Source organism: Hypanus sabinus, unplaced genomic scaffold, assembly GCF_030144855.1.
Source record: "Hypanus sabinus isolate sHypSab1 unplaced genomic scaffold, sHypSab1.hap1 scaffold_1101, whole genome shotgun sequence".
NCBI classification, from domain to species: domain Eukaryota; kingdom Metazoa; phylum Chordata; class Chondrichthyes; order Myliobatiformes; family Dasyatidae; genus Hypanus; species Hypanus sabinus.
The window spans coordinates 98,652-122,910 of NW_026779158.1; the positions used below are offsets into that span (position 1 = coordinate 98,652).

Here is a 24,259-nt window from a genome sequence, read left to right on the forward strand (position 1 = left end):
GTTGCAGTTGAAAAAGACGTTCGAGAGGGGCACCAGGTTCGGCTCTGCTCGCCCTTCTCTTCTGTGACCTCTGATCCGATGGCCGATGTGAGAATCATCACTCAGATGACTGAACACTCGCCGGTCCACGGGTTCCGAATGTCTACCTGCTGGGCCACTGGAAACCTTTGCCACCACCAGGCTGGACTGTTCAAGGACTCGGTGGTGAGGAAGCTCATAAAAGGTTCGCAATCATCTCCCGGGCAAGGATTTAATTTTAAGGCTCTGGTGTGGCCTCATTTGGAGTGTGCTTCCCTGTCACTTTCACTTTAAGACTCGGACTGACAGTTTCTGCATGTCACAATCCTTCCTTGAATGTCTGTAATTAAAGGGTTTGTGCTGAGCACTCAGTGCTCAACCGTAGGAGATCCATTTCTGGCAATGTGGGTTGTGATTGACACTTCGGTGTAGTTACTTCCGTCGGTTATTTTGACTCTAAGTCTGAGTTAATTACAGACCTGACTCCGCACTTGGGTTGACACCATCCATAACTCCCTGGCCACAGAAGTTATTGTGACGTCAGGAGTTTGTGACGATTTGTTCTCTCATTGAACACCAGTAAATTTCTATGGATGTCCGCTTGGGGGCGCTCTGTCCCGTCGCATCACCGCCTGGTGTGGAGCCGATGACGCCCAGGATGGCCAGAGACTGCAGAGGGATGCAGACTCAGCCAGTCCCGTCAAGGGAAACACCGCTCCCGCCGTCTCGTAGTTGAAACGGTGTTCATCACAATTGCAAGACGAACTCTTCCTGGACGATTTGCATTCGGTGCATTCCAACTTCCCAGAGTCCATCTTGTACACATCATGAGAGGCCACTTTCCTATCAAAAAGGGTTAGACAATCTCAACATGAGCAAAATATATCCAGCTGGCAACCAAGGAAGTTTTCTGGAAATATCCCCATTACTCCACACTCTCCACGGCCCGTGTCAGTCTCTAAACTAATCTCACTACACCGCGATCTCCATGCAGCCCCACGTCAGTCTCCAAACTATTCCCACTACACCGATCACTCTCCACGACCCCTCGTCATTATCCAAACTAATCTCACTGCAACTTTATGGGATCCAGCGGGGCACCGAGTCGGGTTGTGTCAGTGGGAAGGCAGGAGATGACGGAGAGTGTACAAAGAGGGAGTGTGTCACGAAGACGCGGCAGCTTGTAAGGGAGGGACGGTGACGGGAAAGGCAGTGGTGTAAAGTAGAGAGTTTGTGACGGAGAGCGGGAGTATTGCAGGAGAGGGAAGAAGTTGGGGAGGACTCTTGGAGAGCGAGAGGATTATACATACGGGGCGGACTGTGTCCTTGCTGCGCTGAAGTGCGTGACGATATTCGGTATCGTTGGGCGGTGTGTTCGTGTTATGCTGCAAGGCGTGTCGGTGTGCCGGTGTCAAGATGAGGGGCGCGTTCATGTCCCGTTGAGGGCTGTGTCAGTGTGATGGTGAGGGAGGTGTCTGTGTAGTCGTGAGGGCTGTGTGGCTCGTTCACGGCCTATGTTGAGAGGTCGTTCCCTGAGTTTCTCAATGCAGCGTCATATTCCTTCATATAACCCGCCCCCTGTGTTTCCCATCCCATGAGTTCAAAACTCTCCCTGACCCTCCTGTAGAGAAATGAACGTCAATCAACGAACAGAGGAGACCCTTCGGCCCGCAATGATGTGGTATATCAATTAATCCAAATCCCTTTTGCCGACGCCCGTCCATCCCTATCAATTCCCTGCAAATCCACGTGTCTGTCAAAGAGCCAGTGAAACGCCTCTATCGATCTGCCCTCACCACCGTCTCTGTAGGACAGAACAATCACCCACTAGTCTCTGTGTGAATAAAGAACTTGTCGACTCCATCTCCTCTGAACTTACCCCTCTCACCTCAATGCATGGGCTCTTGTACTAGACATTTGTATCCTGGGGGTAATAACACCCGCTCTCTGCTCCATCTGTGTCTGTTCTAGGGAGATAACCCACTGCCAATTGTCCTCTGCGCCTTCGCAGCTCCAGAGAAAAGAAACCGAAAATTCTGACCATTGCCTACAGATATTGCCCTCTATACCCGTCAGCATCCTAGTGAATCCCCACTGTATCCTCCCCAAAGACATTCACAGTTCCTTTAACGGAGTGTCCAGAAATTAATCAGGAATCTCCGAAACGTCCAACCCAGTCACAACTCTTATCTGCTCCGCCCCTAGGTTTCCCGGCACTCTTCCCCATTCACAGTGTGTGGTCCCCAATCCCCTAGACGGAAGTTCCTCTCTCCTTCCAACCATCCCACAGTTCTTATGAAACAGCGCCTGAGCTCCAACTTCGCAGGTACATCTTTGCCAGGTACAACCTGGCCGAATCCACACTTGCCGGATCATTCCTGACGCCAAACATATTGGCCTTATCTCAATTGATAAACTAAACTGCAGGAGTAGTCAGCATGGCGTTTTAAATGGCAGGTCGTGCCTTACAAGCCGGATTGATATTTTTGAGGATGTGATTAAACACATTGATGAAGGAAGAGCAGTAGATGTAGTGTATATGGATTTCAGCAAGGCATTTGATAAGATAACCCGTGCAAGGCTTGCTGAGAAAGTATGGAGGCATCGGAACAAAAAATACATTGCTCACGGAAGATAAAGCGTGCTTTTAGACGGGTCATATTCTGCATGGTTGGTCCCCAGTGTACTGTCTCGGGGATCCCTTCTGGGACCCTTACTCTTCGTGATTTTTACAAATGAACTGGATGGGTTAGCACGTTTGCTGGTGACACAAAGGTTGAAGGTGTTGTGGATAGTGTGGGGGGCTGTCAGAGGTAACAGCAGGACATTGGTAGGATGCAAAACTGAGCAAGAAAGAGGCAGATTTTCAACCCAGATAAGTGTGAAATGGCTCATCTTGGTTGATCTTCTCCATCAACTTACCAAACAGTACAAAGGCAGGCTGCAGAAGGACAGACAGATTAGTAGAACGTTCAACAAATTGGCAAAAGAAACACAATATTGGAAAATGCATGGTCGTGCACATTGGTTGTAGAAATAAATGTGCGAACTAGTGTCTAAACGGCGAGAAATTCCAAAACACAGAGAGGCAATGGGACATCTTCTTCCAGTGCGCCATCACATCTTTCAACGCACGAGAACTAACTCCACATTTTTGCGGTATTTATTAATGTTGGTAATTTACATTAATATTACATCTTTGATCCAAACTGATACCTCAGAATAAGAAATTACAGGCCGTGTAAGTCTCTGATAAAAGGGTCTTTATTCCCTGGAGCGTAGCTGTAACTTTACAGAGTTGCATAAACTCGAGGGGCCCAGACAGAGGGAATGCGCAGAGACTTTTACCCAGAGCTGGGGTATCGAGACCCAGACGGCACAGGATTGAGGTGAGAGTGGGTGGAAAGGAGATAGAGAGAGAGTGATCAAAGAGACGCAGGTGTTTGAGGGAACGGAGAGGAGAGGGAAAAAGTGTGGTAGAGGGGGAGAGGAAGAGAAATATAAAGAGGTTGGAAGAGTGAGCGGAGAAATAGCAGGCGGAGAAAGGTCGAGGAAATAGGGAGGAGATGGGGTAGAGAGAGTTAAAGGGAGTGAGGAAGAGCGCGATGAGGGAGGGATGGAGAGAAAGAACGGGATAGATGGAGATCGGGGTTTTCCATGTGTGGTGGGGAGAATGAGGTTGGGAAAAGAGGAGAATAGAGAAGCAGATACGGAGAGCAAGTAAGGAGAATTTTGAGAAGAATGGGTGAGTGAGAGTGGAAGACGGATAAGGATGTGAAAGACAGGGTAATCATTTGATTCAAGTCGGCTCTCCGGGCTGTTGACAGAGAACCTGGATCTTTTCAGGAATATCCGGGCAGCAGGGGGCGGACTTCTCGCAGATGAAATGGTGTTCATCATTAATGCAATTGTCAGCACTTCTGCTCGATTTACATTCACTACAGGAGGACCTTCCGGAGGCCACGTTGTACAGCAGACCATGCACATCATTCCTATTAATAAATGGTTAAAAATTTTGAACAGAGACAAAACAGATACGGCGGAACACGAGACCGTGGCCAAATTAATCCCATTAAATCCGGACAATCACGACAGACCTATGTCGTTCTCAGAATAATTCCAGTGTCCCGATGTCTCCCCACTGCTCTGTGTTAGTCGCCAATTTCTCCAACTACACCACCTCCCCCACAGCCACCGTTCGGTCGTCACGCGGTCTCCACAGACCTGTGGCAGTCCCAGTGTGAATCAAACCCACCCAGTTATTTCGTCTGATCTATTTAAGTCCCCAAAGAAATCCAAGTATCCCAACCCCCCACAGACGTACGCTGCTCCGGAATTAATCCCATCGGCACAAGCTGATCCTTCAACGCTCTATCGGGCCGAAAATACATCCCACGGCTCTTCCCTCTCCCGACAGTTCATGTCCGTCTCCAGGTTAATCCCGTTGTCTCTCACTGTTCCCTCAGCCCTGCGTCAGTCGGCAATCTGGACCCACATCCCCGTATCGGTCTCCAATCTCATCCAGTGTTCCCATTCTCTCCCCTCAGATCAGTGTCAGACCCCAAACTAATCCTGCTGCATAACTCTTTCTCACAGGGCAAGGCCAGTCGACAAACTAATCCAAATCTGTCTCCTGTTCCCCTCTGCTTTCTGTCAGTCTCCAAGCTAATTCCACTGCATCACCGAATTCCCGCAGCCTTGAGTCAGTCACAAAAATAATCCCAGGGAAATAATCTCCGGAGCCCACTGAAAATCGTCAAAAGTATTTCACTGTCCTGTCCCGTGACAGACACGTATCGCACCCTAAAATATTCCCTTGTATCGTCCTCTCCCGACAAATTCCAGTACCCCACGCTCTACTTCAGTCCGTAAACAAATCCCATTTTCTCCCCTCAAGACAGTGTCATTCCCCAGCTCCCACTCACAGATCAGTCCAAATCTCACCCGTTCGCGCATTTTCCAACCCAGTAAGCAACGTTCTGGCGGACAAGAGAGTGGAAAACAAAACTCTGTAAAAATAAATTCCTTCGATTAATGCCGAGAATCGAAAACTGTTTACGGGAGAGTATGGTGGGATGGTGTGGAGGGAGATTCACTGTGTGTCTGACCCCGGGAGTGTGTGATGGGGCGATGTGGAGGCAGATTCACTCTCTGTCTGAACCCGGGAGTGTGTGAAGGGACGGTGAGGAGGGAGATTCACTCTGTGCCTGACCCCAGGAGAGTGTGATGGGACGGTGAGGAGGGAGATTCATTCTGTGTCTGAACCCGGGAGTGTGTGAAGGGACGGTGAGGAGGGAGATTCACTCTGTGTCTGACCCCAGGAGAGTGTGATGGGACGGTGAGGAGGGAGATTCATTCTGTGTCTGACTCCGGGAGTGTGTGATGGGACGGTGTGGAGGGAGATTCACTCTGTGACTCACCCCGGGAGTGTGGGTTGGGAACGTGTGCAGGGAGATTCACTCTGTGTCTGACCCCGGGAGTATGTGATGATTCCTGTGTTGCTGTGGGATCTTCTCGCGCTGTGACACATACCGTTTCATCCGTTGAATTGACTTCGACCAGCCTGAAGTTAATGTTTGAACATTCTTGCATCGCTCTGGGGAAAGTTGTTGCATATTTGGATACGTAATAACGCCTGTCTGTATTTGAGAACCACTCCTTGGAACAGGTTTTCTCTGGAAATCAGGAACAAGAAACAGTGAGACACAAAGTGAATCTCTCACCACAGTGTCCTATCGCACACGCCCGGGGAGAGACACAGAATGAACTTCCCTCCACACCGTCCTATCACACATTCCCGGAGTGAGAAACAGAGCTAAGCTAGTTGTTACAGTGTCCAACCGCACACTCCAGGGTTCAGACATTGTGTAGCTCCATCAGCCCCGACAGGTTACTGACACCCGGAAAAAGACATGGAGTGAAGTTCTTTGTCACTCCCCCATGAAACAGGAGCAAGGTCAAACACAATGTGCACGATCCGCACCGTCTCGCCACACTCTTCAGGAATGAAATACAAAGTAAAACTCCATCCACTCACGCCATAGACTCATCACACAATCCAGCGATCAGACGTGGAATGATGTTTCCTGCACATCGTCCTGTCACACTCTTCCGGAGTCAGATTCTGGGTGTTACTCCCGCCACACCGTCTCATCACACACTCCCGGGGCTTCTCACACACTGAGAAGCTCCCTCCACACCGTCCTACAACATACTCCTGGGGTCAGTCACAGACTGAAACACCCTCAACACTGTCCCTAACACACTCCCGGGGTCAGACACAAAGTGAATCCAGCTCCACCATTTTCCATCACACTGTCCTGGATTCAGTGATAGAGTGAAACTTCCTCCACGCAGACCATTCACACGCTCGCCGGCTCAAAGACAGAGTGTATCACACTCCATACCATCTCTTCACACACTCCCGATGTCAAGCGGAGAGTGACGCTTCCTCTCTCCATGCCTGTCCTGTGATGAAGAGCGGGTGAAAGGGGGGGGGGGGGTGATGTCTCACCTCTTCCGCTGGCCAACAATTCACAGATTTCAGCCTTGGTTTCGTTGATAGATCTGTACTTCGTTTCCATCTCAGTGAACTGGTGACGGAGATCGCTGTGCATTCCTTTAAGAAAAGACAGATTACAGCTAAGCGAAAAAAGCTTGGATTGAATGGTTGAGTTCAACTCATGGTAGTTTCGGTCGAAGGTGACGTTAGACAGACGGATCTGTAATACTGACAGAGATGGTGAAGGATGTTTAGCGTTTACAGTGACACGTGAGTTAGCGTCACGCTACCGATCGGGTCACAGAGAGTGTTGTGTCAGTGTCACGGTGGAGGAAGTCTTGTGGCACAGTGAGAGATGTCGGCGCCACCTTGAGTGGCGTGTCTTTGTCATTCTGACGGGTATATCAATTTCCTGGTGAAGGTTTTGTTGTTGTTACCATGGGGTGTCTGCGTCAGTATCATGCGTGCATATCCGTTTGCTGTGAGGGACGTGTCGGTGTCACGATGACAGTAGTTTCCGTGCCCCGGCGAGAGGTGTGCCGGATCACAATGAAGTGCATCTCGATGTCCAGACGAGGGGAATATCAGAGTGAGGGGTGTGCTAGTCTCACAGAGAGGGGTATGTCTGTTTAACTGTGAGAGACAATTCATGGTCACGCTATGTGTGAGAGTGCCACGCTGAGCCGCCCGACGTTGTCTCGGAGAGTACTATGTCGGTGTCATTGTGAATTGAGGTCTCGGTATCATGTTCAGGCGTTTGTCTGTGTCAGGGTGAGCTGTGGGTAATTGCGTCAGTGAGTGTTATGTTGAGGGGAGAGACTGCCTCCTTTGAGGGCTGTTCCAATTACTTCTGAGACTTTGTCACGATACGCAGCGGAGAGGATCACGTTGTGGGGCGTGATGGTGTCACGGTGTACGTCATCTCAGTGTCACGGTGATGAGCGTGTCGCTGTCGCTGTGAGGTGTGTTTCGGTGTCGCTCTGAGGAGTTTATCAGTGACACGGTCAGGGGCTTGTCGATATTACAGTGAGGGGTGCGTTGCGGTCAGTGTAACTGTCATGTGTGTGCCACGGCGATGGTCGTGTCAGTGTCGCGGTCAGGAGTGTATCTGTGTCTCGTTGAACGTCATGATCGTGACACCATTGTTGATGTTATTGTGAATGGCGTATCGGTGTCAGGACGAGTCTTAATTGTGTTACGGTCAAGGCCGTGTTTTTATCACGGTTACTGTGTGTCCGTGTTGTGGTGATGTGTTTTAGTCGGTGTGACGGTAAGCGGCGTGCCGGTGTCATTGTGGTGTTTTACAATAACAGTTTATTCCACTCTCTTTATTTAGGGTCTCACTCCACCCGGAGATCGTTCCACTCACCATGGATCGAGAGACAGACCACTATCACGATGAGGGCGGATGTAACCAGGCAGAGTAGGCAGATCAGACGGCACGGTCTATTTCCGATCCTCACTTTCGACCGCTGTTCATGCGCAGCTGTGGAGACACCACAAGACCAGGAGACCATAAGATATAATAGCAGAGCGAGGACATTTGGGCCATCAAGCCTTTCCCGGCATTCAATCATGGGCCGAAGCAATTCTTCCAGTCGTCGCCACTCCCCTGCCTACTGCAGATACCCTTTAATGCCCGGGCTGATCGAGAGTCTATCTCCCTCGGCGTTAAATGCACCCAATAAGAGCAGCGAATACAGCCCAACAACTGCCGGATGCTCCTCATACAACGACCCTCTCATTCCTGAAGTCATTCTCCTGAATCTTCTCCGAACCTCTCCGATGTCAGTATTTATAAAAAGGCCAAAACTGCCAAACAGCACTCTCAGTGTGGTCTCACGGGTGCCTTTTGGTGCCTGAAAATCAGATCCTCTCTCCACCTATCTTTGTATCATCTCCAAATGCTGCACGCCCATGAATCCCATGGTCCAAATCAACAACCTATCTCTCTCTGCCTTAAACACACCCAGTGACATGGCTTCCTGAGGTTGTGCCCTCTTGTCCTGGAATCCCTCACCACGGGAAAAATGATTCGTTGAAATTCTCCGGAACCCCAGGGAATACAGCCCAAGAGCTGCCAGATGCACCTCTTACGGTAATCCGCTTATTCCGGGAATCAATCTCGTGAATCTTCTCTGAACCCTCTCTGACATCAATAGAAGTAAGGAGCGGAAATCTGCACACAATACTCTCAGTGTGGCCTCACGAGCGCCTTTTGGTGCCTCAGTATCACATCCCTGCGCTTATACTCTCTACCTCGAGATGTCAACATTTCATTCGCCAACTTCACAACCGACCGAACACGGAGGTTAACCTTTAGGGTAATTTGCAGAAGTTCTCACAAGTCCCTTTGCATCTCTGTCTTTTGAAGTCTCTTAACATATAAATAATTTTCTGGTTGTTTATTTCATCCAACGAAGTGCACGGCCATACACTTTCCAACATTGTAATTCATTTGCCTCTTCTTTGCCTATTCCCCTAAACTATATATATTCTGTACCTGAATGTCAACATTTCATTCGCTTTCTTCACCACCAGCTGAACATGAGGGTTAACCTTTCGGGTCTCTTGCACAGGTACTCCCGAGTGCCTTTGCAAATCTGCATTTTAAGTTCTCTCATCATCTAAATAATAGTCTGCTTGTTTATTTCATCCAACAAAGTGAATGACCATCCACTTTCCAACATTGTAATTCATTTGCCTCTTCTTTGCCCATTCCCCTAAACTATCGGCGGCCCTCTGTAAGCTCTCTGTTTTCTCAACACTTCCCGCTCCTCCACCTACCATTGTATCATCGGCAAAGTCTGCACAAGTCAATGAATCCCATGTTCCAAATCTTTGACAGATATTGTAGCAATCAGCGGTCCCAACACCGACCCCTGTGGAACTCCACTGGTAACCGGCAGGCAGCCAAAATAGGAAACCTTCATTCCCACTCTCCCTCTATTCAACCGAGAAGACAATGCTACCCCCGAGCTGGAAACTTCCCTGCAATTCTACGGGCTCTGATCTTCCTAAGCAGCCTCACGTGCGGCACATTGTCAAAGCACTTCTGCATATCCAGATACAATATCGATTCCTGAAAGATCATTGTCAATCCCTTGGCCATGAGATTTATTCCAAGTCACTGACATCCTCAGTTATTTTCAGCCGTAATCGCTGAGAGTCCAAATGCTTTGACTCGGCAAAGGCCGCGAAGTGTCTGACTGATTCCAGAGGTGTTTAACTCTCACCTATGCGAGTGATTAAGTTGCAGTCGTGGGTGTTGTCTCCCTGAACTTCATTTGGATGCTTGACCGGGTCCCTCAGGGGAGGCTTATCCAGAAGATTATGCTACAGGGGATCCACGGGGAATTGACCGTCTGGATTCAGCTTTTATTATTATTCACGGTGGGGTGGGAGTCCCTGGGTGTTTGACCGGGTCCCTCAGGGGAGGCTTATCCAGAGGATTATGATACAGGGGATCCACGGGGAATTGTCCGTCTGGATTCAGAGTTTGTTATTATTCACGGTGAGGTGGGAGTCCCTGGGTGTTTGACCGGGTCCCTCAGGGGAGGATTATCCAGAGGATTATGATACAGGGGATCCACGGGGTATTGACCGTCTGGATTCAGAGTTTATTATTATTCACGGTGGGGTGGGAGTCCCTGGGTGTTTGACCGGGTCCCTCAGGGGAGCTTATCCAGAGGATTATGATACAGGGGATCCACGGGGAATTGACCGTCTGGATTCAGAGTTTATTATTTTTCCCAGTTGTATTATTGTTTGCCCACTTTGTTCATTTTCCATCCATCGGATACATGACGCGCTGAACTCTTCCATTGCTCCAGCCGGATCTTTGACTGATTTATGTCGCACTGAACTTTGTTTTGGCAGTTTTCAACATGAGCAACAAGAGTCCCCATCTTCGCATCGTGTGCAACTCAGCAACGCACCCGTCTACAGTTTCAACCTGATCAGGTGGAACGAGCTCCCAGAGTAGTGGTCGAGGCAGATGAATTGAAATTTGAAACACTTCGGCAAATAGCATCTGACGCTTCCAAAATGGCGTCACTGCTATGAACTCTGACCTGTTTGTATAGTAGTTGGCATCCCTCCTGGTCCTGAGGCAATGGGAGGATCCTCGTCCTCATCGATGAGGGGATCGTCTCTTCGAAAGTTCACCTCTGAGTAGGTGGAGTTCAGACCATCTGGGAGAGAGAGCCGGACAGGCAGATCAGGGAGAGAATGATGCAGGGTTGGAGAACGACGGAGAGACAAGCGGAGAGAATAGCGGAGAGAGAGAAGAGACAACAGGAGAGAGGGGGGTAAGCGGGGGAATGTGAAAGAGAGGGAGCAGAGAGTGTGGGAAAGGGGTGAGTGGGGAAAGGGAAGTTGGTTGAGGGGAATGTCAACGGAGAGCGCGGGAGGCGTAGAAGGTTAGAGATGTGGAATAGACGGAGGGAAGGGTTGGGAACGGAGAGAGAGCGTGAGTGTGCGAGAGGGAATGGAAATAACGGAAAGAGAGGAAGAAAATGAGGAGAGGAAGAGGATCAGAGAGGATCTGTGAGTGTGAGATAGGGGAAGAAAGAGGCAGAGGATTTGAGGGATGAGGGACTTGTTTTTGAAAGGGGATAAAGTTCACGTTCCTCACTGAATCTTGCCACTCTCCTCCCTCCTCGCCACTCTTCCCAGGCTGTATCCTGCTCACCTGCCATGCCACAGCACTTGGTGCTCCCGCACCCGCCCCATCACACAGAGCTCCCTTCTCAGTGCCCTCAGTTTAACCCCCTCTCTCGATATTCCCACCACCCAAAATATCTCACGGCATTCTCTGCAAAGGCCCAACCCAGAGCAACTCCCCATCTTGTTCCACAGCCCTCCCTCTTTAACGCCATTGTTGCTGCTCTGCCTCCTTCTCGACCCTTGCCAGACCGCTCTCCCTCCTCACTGACCCTCCAATGGCGCGCGTCTCTCATTCCTTTCCACAGCCCTCCCTCTCTACCGCCACGCCAGTTGCTCTGCCTCCTCCGCGACCCTTCCCAGACCGCTCTCCATTCTTACTGACCCTCCCTTAGAGGCCATAACTCATCCAGTCTCGCACGCATTGCTCCTGACCTACTGTATAACAGGGAACAATCAGGGTTAACTGTGCGCTTGGGATGAGATTTATCGACAGGAAGATTCACAGCAGCTGATCAGAGTCAAAGCAACAAAGTGAAACTGACCTCCATTCGTCCGGACCCGGGGAACAGAGAGGGATTTGAAATGAAGTTCCACATACGATACATCAGGTTTTGCTGGGGACAGAACAGTAAGAGTTAGAGACAGGGTGAGGCTCCCTCCACATCGTCTCATCACAACCTCCCGGTGTCAAACACAGTGTGAACCTCCCTCCATATCATCGCACCACACACTCCCGGGTTCAGACACAGAGAGAATCTCCCTCCACACCGTCCCATCACACACTCCCGTGGTCAGACGCAGAGAGAATCTCCCTCCACACCGTCCCATCACACACTCCCGTGGTCAGACGCAGATAGAATCTCCTTCCACACCATCCCATCACACACTCCCGTGGTCAGACACAGTGTGAATCCCCCTCCATACCGTCCCATCACACCCTCCCGGGGTCAGAACCAGGGTGAAGCGCCCTGCACATCCCCCATTACACACACACCAGGTTATAAAGAAATTGAAACTCCCTCCCTCCATCTCTGTACTACTCACCTCCCGATGGAGACGGTGAGTCCAGTTTTACAGGTTTCTTTTTCATGTGAGCCTCGCTCTTGTCCATCCTGCCGAGGGTCCTCTGCGTCTCTGAGTTCAGCAAGAGGAACCCTGTTTGGACAAGTCGAACAGTGCGAGACCAACAAACACCGGATGAGCAGCTGATGAAGAGAGGAGACGAGAGCAGAGGGAGGAAGCACTGGGGAAGAGGGAGATTGAGGGTGTGAGAGGGGGTGTTCTGTATCGATGAGAGTGGCGCGGGGAGAAGAGTAGTGCGAGTGGGGAGAAACAGAGGGAGAGAGAGTGAGGGGAAGGTTATGCTTTGGCGGAAAGAGTCGTCAATTACAGGGGTCAGAAAAGGGTATCACTGAAAGAAGGGAGGGCAAGAACTGTAAGGGAATGGAGAGAGGGGTAGAAATAGAGAGGGTGGATTGTTGAAGAGATTCAATTTCGCCACTCTCTCCAGCTCTCTGCTTTTTCCTCCACTCCCTATCTCTCCTCTCTTTCTATCTCAAATCCTCCACTGAAAGCAAGGAGGAATTGAAAGGAAAAGGGGGCTTTTGAAATGGTGCTGCGGGCAGTGGACAAAGGGGTGGTGACAAAAGGCCAGAGGCAGAACAGAGGATGGAGGGGAAGGAGAGGGAGGGCTTTGCAGGGGAAGTCAGTTTGCAGTCACTGGGAAAAAGCGGTGAGAAACCGGCCTATACACACAGAGATGGAGACAGATGCGTGAAAGGATCTTGATTCTTCCTCTGTCGCCGAGAGAGTGTGATGGGACGGTGTGGAGGGAGATTGACCCTGTCTCTGACCCCGGGAGTGTGTGATGGGACGGTGTGGAGGGAGATACACTGTGTGTCTGACCCCGGGAGTGTGTGATGGGACGGTGTGGAGGGAGATTCACTCTGTGTCTGACCCCGGGTGTGTGCGATGGGACGGAGTGGAGGGAGATTCACTCTGTGTCTGTCCCCGGGAGTGTGCGATGGGACGCTGTGGAGGGAGATTCACTCTGTGTTTGACTCCGGGAGGGTGTGATGAGACGATGTGGAGGGAGATTCAATCTGTGACAGAGCCCGGGAGAATGCGGTAGGACGGTATGGAGGGTGTTTCTCAGTGTGTCTGACCCCCGAAGTATGAAATGGGATGGAATGCAAGGTGTGTTACTCTGGTGAGAATATATTCCTCATTTGAATATAGAGTATAGAGCTTCGAAACAGAGTTAGAACAATGTTGCTTCGCCCCATCTTCTGCTCTGAAAATAGGAAAAATAAACAGTGAAGCTTTCTCCTCAGCGTCAATTACATCCGCGGGTAGTCAGACAGAGAATGGGAATCCTTTCACACACGCCCACCACACATTCCAGGCGTCAGGTGTAAAGTGAATATCTCTCCGAACCGTCCGGGTTCGACGGCCAAATACAGAGTGAAGCTCCTTATCCACTCTCCATCAAATTATCCTGTTGGTAGACATACAGAGAAGTTCCCAACACACTCTCCCAAAACACATCCCCAGGATCATACACAAAGTCAGGATCCCAAAACACAGTCCCAGAACCTTCTAACTGCGCTAGAAAACAGAGTAAATTTGCTTCCACACCGTCCAATTTCACACTTCCGGGGTCAGACACAAAGTGAAACTTTCACTTCACTCCCTCACTCCCTCTCACCAATCACCAGTATTTCAGCGTGCCTGTAGACTCCAACAGTGTGTAGTTCTCAAAGATGATAAGTTTGTGTGAGACCAGAGATAGAGCAGAGGAGGGTGGGAGAGTGGAGAGAGGGCTGTGGACAGGTGGTGAGTTTGCAGACACTGGCAGGAAATGATGAGAAACCACACGAACGGCCTGTACACACAGAGACGTAGAGAAGCAGGGAAGCGAGAGACCAATATCCGGTAGAAATGAGCAGAAATAACACGAACGTTGTGCAAGGAGTTGACATTTGTCTGACCCTGGGAGTGGGTGATGGGTCGGTGTGGAGGATGTTTCACTCTGTGTCTGACCCCCGGAGTGTGTAATGGGACGGTTGGAGGGAAATTCAGTCTGTGACTGACCCTAGGAGAATGTTGTAGGACGGTGTGCAGGGAGCTTCTCAGTGTGTCTGACCCCAGAAGTATGAGCTGGGATGGAGTGGCGGGAGTGTCACTCTGGTGTGAAAACAACACACTTCTCAATTGCTCACTTGAATATATTTCAAGACGCTTTGGAGCAGAGTTAGAAGAAAGCTGCTTCGCCCCATCGTCTGCTCAGAAAAATAGGAAAATTAAACAGTAAAGATCTCTCCTCAGAGTCAATTACATCCGCGGGTAGTCAGACACAGAATGGGGTTACCTTCACATATGCCCATTGCACATTACAGGCGTCAGCTGTAAAGTGAAGATCCCTCCGAACAGTCTGATCACCCAGACAAGGCGGATTAAAGACAGAGTGAAGCTGAGTGAAGAGGCAGAGTGGCACTCCCCCATAAAATAGTCCTGTTGGCAGACATACAGAGAAGTTCCTAACACACTCTCCCAAAACACATTCACGGGATTAAACACAGAGGCAATATCCCAAAACACAGGCCCAGCACATATAAACCGCTCTAGAAAACGGAGTGAAGTTGCTTCCACACCGTCTGACACCGTGTCATTCCCGGGGTCAGACACAGAGTGAATCTCCCTCCACACCGCCCCATCACACACTCCCGGGGTCAGACACAGAGTGATTATTCCTCTACACGGTCCCATCAAACACTCCCGGTGTCAGACACAGTGTGAATCTCCCTCCACTCCGTCCCATCACACACTCCCGGGGTCAGGCACAGAGTGAATCTCCCTCTTCACTCCCCCCTCTCCCGCTCACCAATCACTTGTTTTTCAGCGTTCCTGTAGACTCCAACATTGTGCCAGTCTCAGGGATGATAAGTTTGTGTGAGACTAGAGATAGAGCAGAGTAGGGAGGGGGAGTGGAGAGAGGGCTGTGGACAGGTGGTGAGTTTGCAGTCACTGGCAGGAAATGGTGAGAAACCACACGAACGGCCTGTACACACAGAGACGTAGAGAAGCAGGGAAGCGAGAGACCAATATCCGGTAGAAATGAGCAGAAATAACACGAACGTTGTGCAACGAGTTGACATTTGTCTGACCCTGGGAGTGGGTGATGGGTAGGTGTGGAGGAAGTTTCACTCTGTGACTGACCCCCGGAGGTTTCACTCTGTGTCTGACCCCCGGAGTGTGTAATGGGACGGTTGGAGGGAAATTCAGTCTGTGACTGACCCTAGGAGAATGTTGTAGGACGGTGTGCAGGGAGCTTCTCAGTGTGTCTGACCCCAGAAGTATGAGCTGGGATGGAGTGGCGGGAGTGTCACTCTGGTGTGAAAACAACACACTTCTCAATTGCTCACTTGAATATATTTCAAGACGCTTTGGAGCAGAGTTAGAAGAAAGCTGCTTCGCCCCATCGTCTGCTCAGAAAAATAGGAAAATTAAACAGTAAAGATCTCTCCTCAGAGTCAATTACATCCGCGGGTAGTCAGACACAGAATGGGGTTACCTTCACATATGCCCATTGCACATTACAGGCGTCAGCTGTAAAGTGAAGATCCCTCCGAACAGTCTGATCACCCAGACAAGGCGGATTAAAGACAGAGTGAAGCTGAGTGAAGAGACAGAGTGGCACTCCCCCATAAAATAGTCCTGTTGGCAGACATACAGAGAAGTTCCTAACACACTCTCCCAAAACACACTCACGGGATTAAACACAGAGTCAATATCCCAAAACACAGGCCCAGCACATACAAACCGCTCTAGAAAACGGAGTGAAGTTGCTTCCACACCGTCTGACACTGTGTCATTCCCGGGGTCAGACACAGAGTGAATCTCCCTCCACACCGTCCCATCACACACTCCCGGGGTCAGACACAAAGTGATTATTCCTCTACACCGTCCCATCACACACTCCCGGGGTCAGGCACAGAGTGATTATTCCTCTACACGGTCCCATCACACTCTCCCGGGGTCAGATACAGAGTGAATCTCCCTCTACACCGTCCCATCACACACTCCCGGGGTCAGGCACAGAGTGAATCTCCCTCTTCACTCCCCCCTCTCCCGCTCACCAATCACTTGTTTTTCAGCGTTCCTGTAGACTCCAACATTGTGCCAGTCTCAGGGATGATAAGTTTATTTGAGACTAGAGATAGAGCAGAGTAGGGAGGGGGAGTGGAGAGAGGGCTGTGGACAGGTGGTGAGTTTGCAGTCACTGGCAGGAAATGGTGTGAAACCACCCGACCGGCCTGTACACACAGAGAAGTAGAGAAGCTGAGAAACGAGAAATCGATATCCGGTGGAAGTGAGCAGCAGTAACTGCAACGTTGGGCAAGGAGTTGACCACGTTTCTGACCCCCCGAGAGTGTGGGATGGGACGGAACAGAACATAGAACGGAAAACAATACCTCTCATTACAGGCCCTTCAGCCCACAATGTTGTCCCGACCCTTATACCCTGCTCCCATATAAAACCCCACTTTAAATTCCCCCATATAGCTGTCTAGTAGGCTGTTAAATTTCACGAGAGTATGTGTTTGCGCCACAGGCTCAGGCAGTGCATTCCATAAACCAACCAGGCTCTGAGTATAAAACCTTCCTCTAACATCCCCCTTGAGCTTTGTTCCCCTCACCTTAAACCCATGTCCTCTTGTATTGAGCACTGGTGACCTGGGAGCTGGCTATCCACTCTGTCCTTTCCGCTTAATATCTTGTACACCTCTCAGCAGTTCCCCACTCATCCTACTTCTGTCCAGATACTAAAGCCTTAGCTCCCTTCATCACTGCTAATAAAGCACACTCGCTAAACCCGGCAGCATCCTGGTAAATCTCCTCTGTACACTTTCCGATGCTTCCACATTCTTCCTATAGTGAGGCGACCAGAACCGGATACAGTTCTCCAAGTGTGGGCTGACCTGTGTTTTATAGAGCTCCATCAATAAGCCGCGACTCGTAAACTCTATCCCTCGGCTTATGGAAGCTAACACTCCATTGGCTGCCTTAACTACACTATCTACCCGTGAGGCAACTTTTAGGGATCTGTAGACATGTACTCCGAGATCCCTCTGCTCCTCTTCACTTCCATGTACCCTGCCATTCACTTTCTACTCTGCCTTGGTGTATGCCCTTCCAAAGTGTCCTACCTCACACTTCTCCGGTTTGAACTCCATTTGTCACGTCTCATCCCCCTTCTTCACCCTATCAGTTTCCCTCTGAATTTTTTTCTACACAGTCCGCAACACCACCAATCGTTGTGTCGTCTGCCAACTTGACACCCAAACCTTCTACCGCACCATTATGTCGTTAATAATATCACGCAATGTAGAGGTCCCAGAACCGATCCCTGCGGGTCACCACTCGTCACAGCCTTCCAATCTGAATGTACACCTGCTCCACAACCCACTGCTTTCTGCAGCCAAGCCAATTCAGATTCTACCTCGAAAAACCTATCACAGGCCTTTTGACTTTCAGAATAAGCCTACATTGTAGAACCTTTAAAAATGCCTTACTAAAATCCATGCCAATTTTACATAAACTGCGTTGCCTTCATCTATATGCCTGGCACCTCCTTGAGGAACGCTATCAGCCATGTTAGACACGAATTGTCCTTCGCAAAGCTATGCTGACTGTCCCGGATCAGAACATAATTCTCTAAAGGCTCATAGATCAAATACCTAAGAGTCATTTCCATCAGTTTTCCCACCTCAGCCGTCTGGCTCAAAGGACTATAATTACCCAGACTATCCCTACTATCGTTTTTCAAGAAGTGGACAGCTTTCGCCTCCCTCCAATCTTCCGGTACCACTCCAGTGGACAACATGAAGATCCTAGGCAGAAGCTCAGCAATCTCTCCCCTCGCCTCGTGGAGCAGCTTAGTGATCATTCCGTCAGGTCCCGCTGATTTATCCGTCCTAATGTATTCATATTTTCTGAATAAGCCTACCGTGTGGAACCTTGTCAAATGCCTTACTAAACTACATGTAGATCCCTTCCACTGCACTATCCTGATCTATATGCCAGGTCTCCTCCTCAAATAACTCTAACAGGCTTGTTAGAAACGACCTGCCCTTCATAAGGCGAGGCTGACTGTCCCTGATCAGACCATGACTCTCGAAATGCCCATAGATCCTATCTCTAAGAATCTTTTTCCAGAAGCTTTCCCACCATAGACGTAAGGCTCACTGGTCTATAATTACCCGGAGTATCCCTACTAACCTATTTGAAGATGGGGACAACATGCGCCTCCCTGCGGTGCCATTCCCGTGGACAACGAGGACATAAAGATCCTATCCAGAGGCTCAGGAATGTTTTCCTTCTCCTCGTGGAGCAGCCTGGGAACTATTCCTTCAGGCTCCGGGAATAATCCACACTAAATTATTTTAACAACTCCAACGCCTACTCTCCCTTAATATCAACGTTCTCCAGAACAACAAACTCACTCATTTTGTCCTCACCGAAAAAAGTTCCCTCACTTTGGTGAATAGCGTAGGCAAGTCGCTCTATTCCACAGCCTCCAGGAATATCTTACCACATTTGTCTATAATCGGTCCTATTTTCAGTCCTCTCATCTTTTTGTTGTGCACATAATTGAAAGGTTCCTTGGCTTTTCCTAAGCTCCATACTTGCTACCCAATATTCCTCAATAGGCCCATCTGATCCTTGCTTCTTACACATCATGTATGCTGCCTAATTGCATCTGACTAGTTTCTCCATCGCACTTGTCACCATCGCGCCTTCACTCTACCAATCCTTATTCTGCTCACTGGAACAAATTTAAAACAAACATTCTGCAAGAGATCCTTAAACATCGAACAAATGTCCATAGTACATTTCCCTGCAGAAACATCATCCAATTTCACACACGCATGTTCTAAATTTATAGCCTCATCATCTGTCATTCACCACTTAAAATGTTCTCCGTCCTCTGTGTTTTCTTTTTCAGCTCGCTGTCTGAAACTGGTAGTGTGTAATGGGACGGCGTGGAAGGAGATTCACTCTGTGTTCCACCGCTGGATTGTGTGATGCGACGGTGTGGAGGGAGCTTTACTCTGTGTCTGACCTCGGGAGAGTGTGATGGGATGGTGAGAAAGGAGAGTCAATCTGTGTCTCACCCCGGGACGGTCTGATTGAACGCTTCGGAGGGAGCTTCAATCTGTGTCTGACCACGGGAGGGTATGATGGGACGGTGTGGAGGGAGATTCACTCTGTGTCTGACCCCGGGAGTGAGTGGTGGACGGAGTGACGTCAGAATCTATGTGTGTCTAACAGCGGGAGTATCTGATTGTACGATGTGGAGGGAGTTTCGGCATGTATCTGATTGCGGGAGTGTGTGATGGGACGGTGAGGAGGGAGATTCACTCTGTCTGACTCCGAGAGTGTGTGATGGGACGGTACGGACGGAGATTCACTCTGTCTGACTCCGGGAGTGTGTGATGGGACGGTGAGGAGGGAGATTCACCTTGTGCCTGACCCAAGTAATACCTGATGGGACGGTTTGCATGGAGCTTTTATCAGAAAGTAAAGTTACATTTACACAGACCCATCTGAAACTACAGAGATGAGACGCAGAGTGTAGCTAACTCTACTGCGTCCCATTATACAATCCTCGGGCCGAGCTCGGAATGAAGCTCACTCCGCAGAGTCCCTTCACAAACCCGCGGGATCAGGCAAAGTGAAAAGCTACCGACACACCTGGGGTCATACACATGGTGAATCTCCCTCCACACCGTCCCATCACACACTCCCGTGGTCAGACACAGAGTGAACCTCCCTCCACACCGTCCCATCACACACTCCCGGGGTCAGACACAGAGTGAATCTCCCTCTACCCCGACCCTGTGTCTGACCCCGGAGCTGTGTGCTGTGACGGTGCGCAAGAGAGCTAAACTCCGTGTCTGACCCCGGGAGTGTGTAATGGCCTGGTTTGCAGGGAGCCTCACTCTGTGTCCGACCCACCGCGACTGTGATGGGACGGTGAGGAGGGAGATTCACCAAATGCCTGACCCAGGTAGTACTTGATGGGTTGGTTTGCATGGAGCATTACTCTGTATCTGACGCAGCATGCGTGTGATGGCACGGTGTGGAGGGAGATACATTTTGTGTCTGACCCCGAAAGGGTGTAATGGGTCGGAGTGGAGTGAGATTCACGATGTGTCTGACCCCGGAGTGGGTGATGAGATAGTGTGGAGGGAGATTCACCAAGTGCTTGACCCCAGGAATATGTGATAAGACGGTAAGGTGAGAGGAGCATTGCTTGTCTGATCCCGGGAGTGTGCAATGGGACGCTTTGGAGGGAGATTCACTTTGTGTCTGAACCAGGGAGTGTGTTCCGAGACGGTGTGGAGAGAGGTTCAATACGTATCTATCCTTGATAGTATGTGATCGGACGGTGAGCAGGGACCTTCAACATTACTTTGAACCCGAGAGTGTGTGATCGGAGGGTATGGAGGTGTGGAGGGAGATTTTCTCTGTGTCTGTCCCCGGGAGTGTGTGATTGGACTGTGTGGAGGGAGATTAACCATGTGTATGACCCCATGAGTGTTTTCTGAGACGGTGTGGAGAGTACTTCAATATGTTTCTAACCTTCCCTGAGTGGAACGTTGAGATGGGAGCTTCCACAGAATTCTGATCACGCAAATGTGTGATCGGATTGTATGGAGGGAGTTACAGCCAATGTCTGACACCGTGAGTGTGTGATATGACGGTGTGGAGGGTGATTAACTCTGTCTCTGACCCCGGGTGTGTGTGATGGGACGATGTGCAGGTTGATTCACTCTGTGGCTGACCCCGGGAGAGTGTGATGTGACAGTGTGGAGGTTGATTAACTCTGTGTCTGACCCCGGGTGTCTGTGATGGGTCGAAATGCAAGTTGATTCACTCTGTGTCTGTCTGACCCCGGGAGTGTGTGATGGAACTGTGTTGAGGGAGATTAACTCTGTGTCTGATCGCGGGAGAGTGTGATTGGACGGTGTGGAGGTAGATTCACTCTGTGCCTGACCCCGGGAGTGTGTGATGGAACGGTGTGGAAGGAGATTCACTCTGTGTCTGACCCCGGGAGTGTGTGATGGAACTGTGTTGAGGGAGATTAACTCTGTGTCTGATCGCGGGAGTGTGTGATTGGACGGTGTGGAGGGAGATTCACTCTGTGTCTGACCCCGGGAGTGTGTGATGGAACGGTGTGGAAGGAGATTCACTCTGTGTCTGTCCCCGGGAGTGTGTGATGGGACGGTGTGGAGGGAGATTCACTTTGTGTCTGACCCTGGGAGTGTGTGATGGGTCGGTGTGAAGGAAGATTCAGTCTCTGTCTGACCCCGGGAATGTGTGATGGGACTGTGTTGAGGGAGATTCACTCTGTGTCTGATCCCGGGAGTGTGTGATGGGACCGTGTGGATGGCCCTTCTCTGTTCGTCTGAATTATGAGGGATTCTGATGTCTTCCTCTTTTGAACTTACTGCAAGATGCTTTGAAATAGAGTTAAATCAATGCTGCTGCGCCATATCGTCTGCTCTGGAAACTAGTCCAATGAACAGTGAATTTCTCTGAACAGCGTCCATTCCATCCGCCGGTAGGAATGATCACAACGGTACGTAAGGTATTCACGTCTTCGGTTGCAGAGTGAATGTCCCTCCACCCCTTCCCATCACACACTCGCGAGGTCAGACACAGAGTGAATCTCACTCCACACCTTTCGAACATACACTTGCGGGGTCAGAAACAGAGTGAGTCTCCCTCCACACCGTCCCATCACACACTCGCGAGGTCAGACACAGAGTGAATCTCCCTCCACCCCGCCCCATCACACACTCCCGGGGTCAGACACAGAGTGGATCTCCCTCCACACCGTCCCATCACACACTCCCGGGGTCAGACACAGAGTGAATCTCCCTCCAAACCGTCCCATCACACACTCCTGTGGTTAGACACAGAGTGAATCTCCCTCCACCCTGCCCCATCACACACTCCCGGGGTCAGACACAGAGTGGATCTCCCTCCTCACTGTCCCATCACACACTCGCGGGGTCAGACACAGAGTGAATCTCCCTCCACCCCGCCCCATCACACACTCCGGGGGTCAGACACAGAGTGGATCTCCCTCCACTCCGTCCCATCACACACTCCCGGGGTCAGACACAGAGTGAATCTCCCTCCAAACCGTCCCATCACACACTCCTGTGGTTAGACACAGAGTGAATCTCCCTCCACACCGTCTAATCGCACTCAACCTGGGTGAGACACAGAGTGAATCTCACTCCACACCTTTCGAACATACACTTGCGGGGTCAGAAACAGAGTGAGTCTCCCTCCACACCGTCCAATCACGCACTCCTCGGGTCAGACACAGAGTGAATGTCTCACCACACAGGCCAGCACACACTCGCGGGGTCAGACACAGAGTGAATCTCCCTCCCCACCGTCCCATCACACACTCCCGGGGTCAGACACAGAGTGAAACTCCGTCTGCACCGTCCCATCACACACTCACGGGGTTAGATACGGAGTGACGCTCCACAGCGCACTGTCCGACCACCCTCTCCCGGGGTCAGGGTCAGATTAAAGTTACATCAACCCCGCCCCAACGCACAGCCCCTCGGTGAGACAAAGTGTGATATCAGACTGACCGGATAAGACACAGAGTTAATCTGCCGCCGCTCCGTCCGATAACACTGTAACTGTTTGAGAAAGAAAGCGAATCTCCCCCTCCTGTAGACACCAACAGTGTGTCTGTCTCAGAGATAATGATTGTGTATGAGACCAGTTGTAGAACTGTGTTGTGACTGGGGGGAGAGGGAGAGCTGTGGAGGGGTGGTGAGTGTGCTGTCACTGGGTGGAAATGTTGTAAAACCACAGAACCTGCCTCTAATCGCAGAGACGCAGAGAAACTGAGAACCGAGAAATCGATATCCGGTGGAGTGAGCAGAAATAACACCAACGATGTGCAGGGAACTTGACCGTGTTTCTGACCGCGGGATTGTGCAATGGAACGGCGTAGGTGGAGCTTAACCATGTGTGGAATCCCGGGAGTGAGGGATGGGACGTTGAGAAGGGAGATTCACTCTGTGTCTGTCCACGGGTGTGTGTCATGGGACGGTGTGGAAGGAGATCCACTCTGTCTGTACCCGGGAGTGTGTGATGGGACGTTGTGGAGGGAGATTCACTCTGTGTCTGACCCCGGGAGTGTGTGATTGGACGGTGTGGAGGGAGATTCACTCTGTGTCTGCCCCCGGGAGTGTGTGATTGGACGGTATAGAACATTGAACAGTAAACAGTACAGCACATTTCAGGCCCTTCGGCCCACAATTTTTGCCGACCCTTCTACACCGCCTCCCATATAACTACCCACCGTGAATTCATACGTATAGGCAATAGACAATAGACAATAGGTGCAGATGTAGTCCATTCGTCCCGTCGAGCCTGCGCCGCCATTCTGAGATAATAGCTGATCATCTACTATGAATACCCGGTTCCTGCCTTGTCACCATATCCCTGGAATTCCCCTATCCATAAGATACCTATCTAGCTCCTTCTTGAAAGCATCCAGAGAATTGGCCTCCACTGCCTTCTGAGGCAGTACATTCCACACCCTCACAACTCTCTGGGAGAAGATGTTTTTCCTTAACTCTGTCCTAAATGACCTACACCTTATTCTCAAACCATACCCTCGGGTACTGGACGCTCCTGGCATCTGGAACATATTTCCTGTCTCTATCTTTTCCAATCCCTTAATAATCTTATATGTTGCAATCAGATCCCCTCTCAATCTCCTTAATTCCAGCGTGTACAAGCCCAGTCTCACCAGCCTCTCTGCGCAAGACAGTCCAGGCATCCCAAGTATTAACCTTCTTAATCTACGCTGCACTTCCGCTACAACCAGGGTGTCCTTCCTTACACGTGGAGACCAAAACTGTACGCAATACTCCAGGTGTGATCTCACCAGGGCCCTGTACAAATGTAAAACGATTTCCTTGCACTTGTACTCAATTCCCTTTGTGATAAAGGCCAACATTCC

At 50.3% G+C, this 24,259-nt stretch overlaps 1 protein-coding gene across 1 annotated transcript; it reads right to left on the bottom strand.

Moving 5' to 3' along the window:
• Window positions 1–3,817: 3,817 nt before the first annotated feature.
• Window positions 3,818–12,299, bottom strand: LOC132386344 (uncharacterized). The gene is made up of 7 exons (XM_059958603.1): window positions 12,233–12,299; window positions 10,594–10,713; window positions 7,890–8,006; window positions 6,533–6,637; window positions 5,551–5,693; window positions 4,963–4,997; window positions 3,818–4,010 (listed from the first exon to the last, which is right to left on the bottom strand). The coding sequence occupies exons 1-7, from the start codon at window positions 12,297–12,299 to the stop codon at window positions 3,818–3,820; spliced, it is 780 nt and encodes a 259-aa protein (XP_059814586.1).
• Window positions 12,300–24,259: the final 11,960 nt, after the last annotated feature.